Source organism: Humulus lupulus, chromosome 5, assembly GCF_963169125.1.
Source record: "Humulus lupulus chromosome 5, drHumLupu1.1, whole genome shotgun sequence".
NCBI classification, from domain to species: domain Eukaryota; kingdom Viridiplantae; phylum Streptophyta; class Magnoliopsida; order Rosales; family Cannabaceae; genus Humulus; species Humulus lupulus.
This window is the reverse complement of record NC_084797.1, coordinates 241,046,314-241,057,125: the sequence shown is the minus strand read 5'-3', so window position 1 is coordinate 241,057,125 and position 10,812 is coordinate 241,046,314. Positions and strand designations below refer to the sequence as shown.

General features: G+C 29.7%; 1 protein-coding gene across 4 annotated transcripts; it reads left to right on the top strand.

The window, feature by feature from the left end:
• The first annotated feature begins 217 nt into the window (after window positions 1–217).
• On the top strand, window positions 218–5,198 carry LOC133778562 (uncharacterized). 4 transcript variants are annotated; one of them, XM_062218531.1, is made up of 4 exons: window positions 218–398; window positions 1,055–1,242; window positions 2,333–3,250; window positions 4,308–5,198. In XM_062218531.1, exons 3-4 carry the CDS (start codon window positions 2,338–2,340, stop codon window positions 4,775–4,777), a joined length of 1,383 nt encoding a protein of 460 aa, XP_062074515.1. In that variant the 5' UTR covers window positions 218–398; window positions 1,055–1,242; window positions 2,333–2,337; the 3' UTR covers window positions 4,778–5,198. The 4 variants fall into 4 exon arrangements, with proteins under 4 accessions (XP_062074515.1, XP_062074514.1, XP_062074513.1 ...); XM_062218530.1 differs by having other exon boundaries at window positions 1,051–1,218; XM_062218529.1 differs by having other exon boundaries at window positions 1,051–1,242.
• The last annotated feature ends 5,614 nt before the right edge of the window (window positions 5,199–10,812 follow it).

Below are 10,812 nucleotides of genomic sequence, written 5' to 3'. Positions count from 1 at the left end.
TTTATATTTAAAACTTTGTTACTATTTTTGCTAAATTTGAATGCATACCATTGGTGTGTGAAATACCATATTATACATCCTCTCATCAAGATAATATCAAGATTAAAAATAAAAAGAAATTACAAGTTATTTCTAACTATGGCATATTTAAAAAAAAATGAAAATGGCAGAATTTCTAAAGACATACATATTTGAAAAAAGAAAAAGAAAAACAAAGTTAAACAGTGGTGGTTGGAACTTGGAAGTATTAACGACAACTGATGTGTAAATAAATAACCCTAAAATCCCTTTCTATTCCAGTCTTTCTCTCTTCCCAATTCTCTACGGTGCTCCGGTTTGACTTCCTGCTTCAGTTCACTACTTCACTCCTCCGAGCTCCACATCCTTCTTCCCCTGAGGTATTTTGATTTTGATTTTTTTTTTAGAACAATGATACTATCAGTGTGAAATTCATTTGAGCTGCATTGTTATATTGATTCGTTTATTTGATGATCTGTAGTGAATATGTGATATGAGAATCGGGAAATGGATGTTTTTATAGATACTGATGTTTTTAAAGAAAGGAATTGGTCTGAATATGATAGTTGTGTCCTATATATTTGGTTTTAATCTGAGACTGAGACTGAGACTGAGAATGAGATATAATCTTTTATGTTTATATTCCCCAGCTTTCCACTTCTTCACTCCATTTCTCACTTTTTTGGAATTGGTCTGAAAATGATACTTGTGTATATAGCTATTTATTTGGTTTTAATCTGAGACTGAGAATGAGATATATCTGCTATGTTTTTATTCCCAGCTTTCAACTTCTTCACTATGGGTGTGATTGGTAGTGAATCCAGATACAATTTTATCATTTTGGGATTTTAAAATCTGTGGTACCCATGTAAATATATGATATTATGATTGGTAGTTTGTTTTTGAAAAACATATCCAAATCAATCTTCTAATTTTGAGTTGCAAAATTGAAAACAACAATTTCTCGTTTTCTATCTTTTCTGAAACTTTATGCAAAATCCCTAAAACCACTATTCTCCACCATTCGTAAAGACAGCAGAGGAGCCGCCCTTCCTTCTCACCTCACAAGACCGTCGGCGGCGGCATGACTACTCTAACATTGACGGTGCAACTCCTCTAACTCAGCGATCCCAGTTGACTCGTGACCCCTCCCAACTGCCCAGTTGAAGCTAACTTCGGATCTCCCTCTCCTCTCCTCAGGTTTTTGTTGCCATCAGCCACAAGGTCACTCTGAACTTTGAGTTTGAATATCTTTGAATATGCTCTGAGAGTTTTTTTCTTTACAAACTGAATGTTATATATGTATATATACATTATTGTGTGCATCATTTTTGGAGGCTGAATTGAGAGCTTTGCATTGTGCTTTAAAAATGGCTGTGGAAATGAATTTGTTTTCTTTTCTCATTCTAGACTAATAGTGTTTTTGATCTCACTGAATGAGTTTTTTATTTGGTGTTTATGATATCATGACTTTATATTCATAGTCCTACATTTTGATCTCCTCATAGAAGAGATAAAACAATTGTGCTTCGTGATTCCTATGCTGTCTTTATTATTCCCTGTTGTGATTATTTGGAGTCAATACTTGAAGGAAAAAAAATGTATCAGACTGTAATAAACACATAAAACAATGAATGGAATATCATATTTACTAATTAAGCTGGAAAATAAGTCCAATTAGGAATATATATATATTTATATATATACACAGGAATAGATAACTTTTTTTTTGTTAATTAGTGTTGTTGAGTATATGTGTAATAAGGAGTTAATTGATGATACTGTTTGACAAGTGTTTTCAGTTAGTGGTTTGTTATTTATGTTTAGAGATTTGTAACTCGTCTGGTAATCTTGATCTGTTGAGATTACTTATAGGGGATTTGTTTTGAGCAGTTGAGTGACTTTGGAAAGTGTAGAGGAACTTAGTATGGAGTTAATATTAAACTCAAGTGTATAAAATGATTCACTTTCCACTTAAAATACATGTGAGACCCACAAAAATTATTAACTTTACCCCTAAAAAATTGAAGCAAACATAGGAAGTCTTTTAGATTCTCATTCCCACCTTCACTTTACCCTATACCAAACACTCCCATATGGTCTAGTCTTGTGTTACTGTGGTTAACTAACCACTTATATGACCTGTATAAATAAGCCATTTGGTGAGTACATTTTATGGTGATGGTCTTGCAAATTTGGTTAGCTTCTCCCATACTAGAATAGTTGCTATATTTTTGAGTTTCTTAAGCGCTAGTAGTTTGCATTCAATTGCATTTGGATATTTCTCACTTTTTTTGTGGGTTTTGTGGGGCAGTGATAATGGAGGCCGGGTCTCCACCTGGTTGCAGTTTGGACCGTAGTGATGAAGTAGGTGATTATATGAGCATTTCGGAGCTCATTTCAGACCTCAGGACGGCATTTCGGTCCTCTGATTTTGACAGGGTCGAGGAGATTCTGGTCATTAAAGAAAACAAGCTTAAGAAAAAAATCAAGGAGATGGAGTCTGAAAATGTACAACTTGATCTTGAGCTTAAGAGGTTGAGGGAGGACAGTTCAGAGAAAAGAATTTTGCGACAGAATTATGAGATCATGCAAGAGAGAGTGAAGGTCGCAGAGGAGAGAGCTCGAGAGGCTGAGGAGAGAGGGAAAGAAGCTGATGAGAGAGCGAGAGTGGTGGAGGAGAGAGTAAGAGGAGCTGATGAGAGAATAAGAGTGGCAGAAGAGAGAGCAATAGAAGTTGATGAAAGAGCGAGAGTTGTGGAGGAGAAAGCAAGAGAAGCTGATGAGAGAGCGAGAGTGGCTGAGAAAAGAGTTATGAAGGTAGATGAGGGAAAGAAATTGGCGGAGGAGAATTCTCGAAAATTTGAAGAAATGTTAGAACGATTACTGAAAGATGCTAAGAAGAGTGAGAGAGAAAAAGTGGATGAGATTGCTCAGATCATGGAAAAGAACAAGGTTTTAGAGTCTGCAAAAATTAGAGCTGAGGAAGATGCAGAGGTTTGGAAGAAATTTTTTGAGGGATTGGAGAAAAGGGTCTCCTTATTAGAGGCTGAAACGGAAATATATTTAAAAATGGATTCTTTGGTTCCAAGAGTAACAGCCACATGTTCCTCTGAGTCTAACAAGGCAAATGGAGAGAAGGGTGCTGGTAAAAATGATGGATTCGCTGTCGTTTCAGGCTCTGCTCATCTTCCTTCATCTTCAACCGTTTCAAGGAACCAAGATTTGTCAAGTAAGATCTTCATTTGCTTTGATTCTTGCCATTTACTTATCAAGCATGTTTATTTGAATCAAAGGAAAATGCTAAATTGCTAATAGAGTGTAGTAAAAACAGGCATCTGATTCTATGAGAAAAAGTTAAATCAAAATGTGGTTTGAAAGAATTAAATGTTGTGGAAAGGACTTTGTAGTTTGTACTAATAAGTGATAAGTGTAGGAGGACATTTTTGTAGGTAGATTACGGTGCCATTAATGCATTTTGTTGTGCTAGGGACTAATTTATATTAAAGTATGAATGTATCACTACCCGAATGCTGTAATCACCAAAGAACTTGATTGATACGTAGTGAAAGTTATGACTCAATTACTAAACTATGTCCGGGATGAGAAATAATTCACAAAGGAAACAAAGAGAATTTATTACTTTGTTTGCCTTGATTAGGTGGTAGTCATTGGGTATTTGTATTGCTTTATTATGTTCAAGAAACAAGCATAGCAGGCTGATTCTTTTTGCCTGAATTAGCCTAGGTTTTTCAATGACTTTTGCAGGCAAGGTAAGTCAGTGGTACTTAATTAAAGCCTTAATGTTGTCAAACTTGTCAAAGATGAGCTTTTGTTACTCTTTCTCTATAATGAGCTTGTGCTTTGTGTTCCAATCCGAGTTGGCATAAATTTATATAATGAGAGGATCCATGATATGTGCATCAGGTTTCATCGCCATTAATCATTCTATTAGATAAAAATTGTTCTGCGTTATATTTGAAAATGATCGTCAAGTATCGGCTTGCTACTATCTAAGAATACAATGATCTAGTCTGATGTGCTTACCATCTACTTTTGTTATATGCTTCATGTATCAAAGATCAAGTTTGGAGTGGCAGCATAGTTACAATTGATAGACTAAGTAGCACTGCCTAAGTTGGGATTGAAATTTGGTCAAAGAAATTTTTTATCAGGCATTCCATAAATATAACTGAACAAGGATATTCCTTTTTTGAATTTGAAGACAGGTCTAGTACATTTGGGTAGATATGCATTAATAAGATTCCTAACTTCCATGTTCAATGCAGGTGACAAGAAATCTGCTTTTGAACAACAAGCTATTGTTATCATTGATAGTGATGATGAAAATGCTCCACCAGGAAGCAGTTTGCATGATAAAGAATTTTCGCGAAAACTTCCCGATAAAGACCCTATTGATCTGATGGATTGGGATATTAAGCCCATACCACTGTGCAAACGAAAAAGACCTTGGTCACCGAATGTAAGTGAGAGCAAGATGAAGCTTGATGGTTCAACAATCAATAATATGTCTGCAACATCTACAAATGATGCTGAGAACCTAAAAACCCCATCAAAACATGATCAAGTAAAATGTGAAGAGAAGACAGTAGGAGAAATAAGCTCTCCAACTATTCTTAACAAGCTAATGGTTGACGATGAGGCTGATGCTTTCAAATTTGAGGTTAGTACCTCTTCTGACAGTGATGGTAGCATCGATTTAGATGAGATCATCTTAGAAAGCCAGAGATTAATTTAACTAAGTTAAGTGAGTGTAGAAGACCAGCAGTTTGGCACACCATTTTCATCTACTTGATCAGGGCAGTCAAGAGGATTCTTGTACTCTGCATTTTGGATCTTTTGTTGCTGGTTGTTCTTGCTTGCTTGTAGCTCTCGATAGTCAGATGGATTAGACTAACACTAAATGCTGCCTAGAACATCTGTATATATATATATATATATATATAATTAGTCCACTACCTTAGCAGGGGTCTAAAACCCTCTCCTGCCTTTGTTAAGTCAATGTTGATATGATTCTTTTGTCTCCCTCTTGTACAAAACTTGCTAAGTGACTGTTATAGTCAAAGCTGAACAGATAGTAGTTACTAGTATATGTATATCTTTTGCTTGAAGAAAGCTAAATCTCAATAGAACATGGAGAAAAAGCTTGGTGGCCACAATGGGGGGACCTTCCAAAAGCCCATTTGGCCATAGAATGGGAAGCAGTGTTCTGTTCCTTTCTAATCCCAAACAGAAAGTGAAATCCTAAGCTCAAATTTTTCTGAAAAAAAATATAAAAAATCTGCCACGCAGAGCACTTAAAACAAAGAGTAATGATATGTGCACTCAAAATATATACTCAAATATTACACACAATGACGTGTCAATGTTTTTTAAAACAGTGGGTCCTAGTTTTAATAAATATGATTGACTAGGTTAAACGACTATATCACTGTGTGTAATGTTTGAGTGTATATTTTGAATCGGTAAAGCATTTGATTTGTGAGACCATCCTTATTGAGGCACACATCTTGAAAGCTAAGTAAGCAAGCTCTTGCTTGAGCTTCCATGAGTTAATTTCACAAATGAATCCATTTCCATCTTTGGCAATCACTGCTGCTAATACTGACCAAAACACTTGAAAACTAACAAGTATATATTAAGTCACATTGTTTGGGGTTTCAAGCACAAGAAGAAAAGGAAAAAAATAAAAGAAAGGAAAAGTTGATAAATATCCAAATTTCATATCAAGTTAATCATAGATAAAGTAGTTTAATTTAGGTAATGTTTGGTTGGTAAGAATTGGGTGGAATTGATTCTGATTACCATGTTTGGTTTCCTTTTTTATTTAGGAATTTATTTTCCAACGTAATTGCTTTTCAATGAAACAAAGGAGATGTTATTCCATTGTAAATTGGATGGAAAAGCCATTCATAAACTGAGTCATTTTTATGCTAAAAAAAAAAAAACTGGGTCATTTTTAATCATACTTTTTGTTTATAAGTTTGTAATTTCCGCCTTTTATTTTTGTTTTTTCCTTGTACTTTTTATTGTCTAGTTAGTCTTTGGGTTAAAAGAACGTGTTTGATATATATATATATATATTTATATAATAGATACATGCATGTTTTTGCTTAATTTTATTTATGGAATTTATTAATTATTTTTATTAAATTTATATTATTTTCATATAAATTTCAAATAAATAAAAATATTATATATAAATAAATAACATAACCATATTAAATAAAAAATTAAACCAAAACATCATTAATAATTAAAAAAAATATATATATAATATAACAACATTTTTAAACATAAATGATAATTTTTTTAATAAAACTTTAGATTATGTATTATATTATATTATTATAATGATATTTTATAATATTTAAATTTATATTAATATGAGTATTAAATATTGTTATAATAATAATATTTTATAATATTTGAATTCATATTAATATAATTAGTAAAAAAATGTGATTATATATTATTATCATAATAATATTTTATAACATTTAAATTTTTATTAATATAATTATTAAATATCTATTCTTGTATTATATATATTTTAAGAAATTGTATTATAATTTATTATAATAATGATATTTAACAATATTTGAATTTGAATTATATTAATATAATTAATAAATATATATTTTTAATTAATTTTAAATATATATTTCGTTAAATATTTAGAATATGAAGTTAACAAAACAAACTATTAAAATTAAGAATTTTCGTTATCTACACACTTTTTATATAGAAGAGATATAATTTTTTTTAAATTATAAGATATTCAAGTGATTGTGCTTATTTTCCATTGGTTTTTGAAAACCATTAATATAGAAATAAAATAAAAATAAAAAATCAACTTAAAATAAGATGAATATTTTATAAATATTGGTTCTCTAAAAAAATATACTTACTATATTTTTAATATATTACATGTAGATATGCTATAATTATATATCTTATATTTATTTATGTACATAGTATTGCGATTATTTTTTTAATATGATTATAATAGATAGATCATCTTTTGGAAATATATGGATTATATGCTTAAATTATATGTGTATGTAATTTTTTTTTAAAACAAACATTCTGGTTAAAATTTTAAATTATATAAAATATAACACCAATTACAAACTATTAATAGTGAAATATATATATATATCTTACTATAAAAAGTATATTTTTATAGTATTATGTAAAAATAGTTTATTAATTTATTTTTAATAATCAAATCTAATAAAATACAATAATAATAATGCGATACTCATATTTAAAAAAAAAAAAAAAACTAGATCCATTTAATTAAGTACATTTTTCTAAGAATCAATGCTAGTTTATTGTATTTCTTTCTACAAAACAATGATGTATATTATATATTCTTTATTTGTTTAATTAGTATATAAGAGTAATTTAATTAAAAAATAGGGTTTATACCTTTTTGGACCCTGTGTTTTTTCCCATTACCTGTTTGGACCCTGTGTTTTGACAAATTACTTTTTAGACCCTATATTTTATAAAATGGTTAAAATAGAACCCTAAACCCGATTTTGATTCATGTTTTCTCAACTAAAATCACAAATAATTTACCAAACTAACAATTCAGAACAAAAATAAAATCATTATGGTTAAAAACTGTGTTGTTATATTCAATTTTTTCTTCATCAAAATTGAGTTTAGGGTTTTATTTTAACAATTTTACAAAACATAGGGTCCAAAAAGTAATTTGTCAAAATACAAGCTCCAAACAGGTAATGAGACAAAACACATGGTCCAAAAAAGTATAAACCATAAAACATATTTTCTAGAGTAAATAAAAGAGGCAATTGGGTCAAAATAATATAAATTTCATTACATTCCATATTATACCAAATTATTATGTTGTTGATTTCAAAGTCTCGGTCGAACAATAGAATCAAAATTACATTCCATTCCTATTACCATTATCATTTTTGTTTTGCAACCAAACGACACTTAAATTCTTACCAAACTATCATCATTTACATTGATTATTATATAATTTCTCCTAGGGGTGTGCATAATATATCCAATCTAATTATATCCGACCGCCAAAAATTAAATATCCAATTACTATTGGATTGGAATAGATGTAATTTTTAAAAATCCAAATTGGATCGGTCGGTTGTTGGATGGTGGTCCAACATCCAATAAAAATCGACCGAACCGATCCAACAATCATCCAGTTACATATATGCTTCTAATTTAGATGAATTTGTGCTGTATGCTTCTAAATTATTAGAACTAAATAGTGTTTTCATTTTGATGATTAATTTGTATGTTTTATAATGGAAATATACATGAAAATTAGATTTAAAAGACTTTAAATGATTTGATGGATTCGATCCGATCCAATAAATAACCCAGAGATGCATCAAATGGATGAAACTGATGCAATCCAATTGAATTAGATCAAATCGGTTAACTCTATTCAATTGGATTGGATTGGATTGGATCGAATGTAAAAATTCAATATCCAATGAATAATTAAATTAGATTGGATGAGCTTAAGTTTATTGAATGGATCCAATTAACCCCTAATTTCTCCTGCATCATCTTGTGACACGTAGAAAATTCCCACATATTCTATTAATTTTAATTGGGAATTGGGAATTGGGATTTCATCAGTTAGAGCAACTCCAATGGTGGATACCCTAATGGTGGCTTAATATATCCAAATCATCCCAAAATATAATTTTTTATTTTCTCTCTCATCCACATCACTTTTGGCAACTTTTTTCATAAAAGTGCTCAAATGCTAAGTCACTCCAAAAGTTGTCAACTATGGCCCCACATATTATTATTTAATATATTATTTTGTAATTATAAATATTGCCACACTAAATTTTTAAATCCATATATTAATATAAATAAATATTACATCAAATTTAAATTAGATGAAATTTAAAGGAGCTTATAAAATGACATAATCATAATTAATCAATCTAACATAATTAAAAAATGCTAATTAAAATGATTTCTAAATTTTGACCATATGTGCTCTACCAAGTCTGCTTGAAGATTGCGATGATAAATTTTGAAAATTTGGATTTTGGGGATTGGTATGTGGAGAAAATGATGAATTTTGAAAATTTAGATTTTGGGAGTTGGTATTTGGAGAATTTTGGGAATCCATTGGTAAGAAAAGAAATTTTGTGATATTGATAATTTGGAAGAAGATGTATGTAATTATGTGAAAATTGAATGAAATAAATGAGTATTTATAAAAAAAAATAATAAAAAAAAATTATGTGATAAACGGTAAAAATAAAATGGTAAAAATAAAATAGTAACAAATATATATACATCTCTGTAAAACATTTTATTTATATATATATAATTTTAAAAAAAAAAGAAAAAGCACCGTTGCCTCATAGTGGCAACGGTGCCTTAGTTTTGTTTAAATTTTCAACTCCTCCAATGCATAAACTGGTATGGTGTCAGAAAATGGTCAACAGCCACCTTAGTGGCAACGTGCGTTGGTGATGCTCTTAGTGTCTAAAAATGTAGTTATTCAAATAGCCCAACATTGGTGTTGGGCCTGGGAACCAGAGTTCTGCTCGCAACTTGGTGTTGGATCCAACAGATTGGACCATACAACTCCAACTCCATGGTCAATACGTGTCTTTAACGCCCGCCACGCCCACCTGAATCATCAGTAGTTGGCCAATCAGATTAAACTAAAGGCGGTCAACAATTAAAATTGTATCTAATTCAATTACATATAATATATATTTAAAAATATTGAATTATTTATATATTTTTTTGAATATATTATTATTGACTAACTACTAGTCTTTTTCTATACCTTCCTACATATAATTAGAGAAAAAAATACTAAAGATACACATTTATTCTCATCCCTCTCTTATTTCATTATAGGTTTTTGAAAATGAGTGAATCCGAAACAATTGTAAAATCTTCTACATGGTTTAATACAACTCATTTTCAATACTATATAACTTTAATCAAACTAATTCATCTTAATTCAATAATACTTAAAATTTTTAGTTGAATTAATATGTAAAATTGATAACTTTATGTAATATTAAACCTAAATGAATGATACTATTTATTTTATATTTTTAAATTAATATTAAAAGTTACGTTCAAACTTAAAATCTAATTGAAAAATCAAACCAATCCAATTATATTGGATTTAATTTTAAAAATTAATTAGATTAAATTAGATGATAATTTTCAAATTCCACTCTCTAATTGAATTAGATTGTATTGAATCAGTAAAAGAAAATTGGATAGGATCGGGTGTACGGATGCACACAGCTAAATTAAATTATCTTATGGAGTGAGATGATTTAGTGATGACGTGGCAGAAGGAGAGCCTAGAGTTTATTTAACGTGCCACAGTTTGTGGCCCCATGCTGGACCTACGTGCCCCATTCCAATCTAAAATCAAAACAAGGTTCTTCTTATATCACCATCAAATCAATCTTTCTTCTTTTTTTAACCTCTTTTCTTTAATCTATTTTCTACACACAAATTACTTCCTCAAGAAGAAGAATACTATTCTAAATTAAATTATATAAAACAAAATTAAATTTCACACAAAATAAAATTCTTTTGTTACATATTTATCAACAATTTTATTTCTGAACTCAGATTTTTTATTTATTTGTATATGATTTTCCAGAGTTCTTAGTTATTATTTACTTGAATGTTTATAGTTTGTATAATTAATTTAATTTTATATTATTTATTTCTAATAATTTTATCAAACATAAACTAAATTTCGTATTT

What these genes read in the sequence shown, in the direction of transcription:
- LOC133778562 (XM_062218532.1), top strand. Translation starts at nt 2,338, where the DNA reads ATGGAGGCCGGGTCTCCACCTGGTTGCAGTTTGGACCGTAGTGATGAA. An exon ending in AAGGAACCAAGATTTGTCAA is followed by an intron (nt 3,251 to 4,307) that starts GTAAGATCTTCA and finishes TGTTCAATGCAG; the next exon opens with GTGACAAGAAATCTGCTTTT.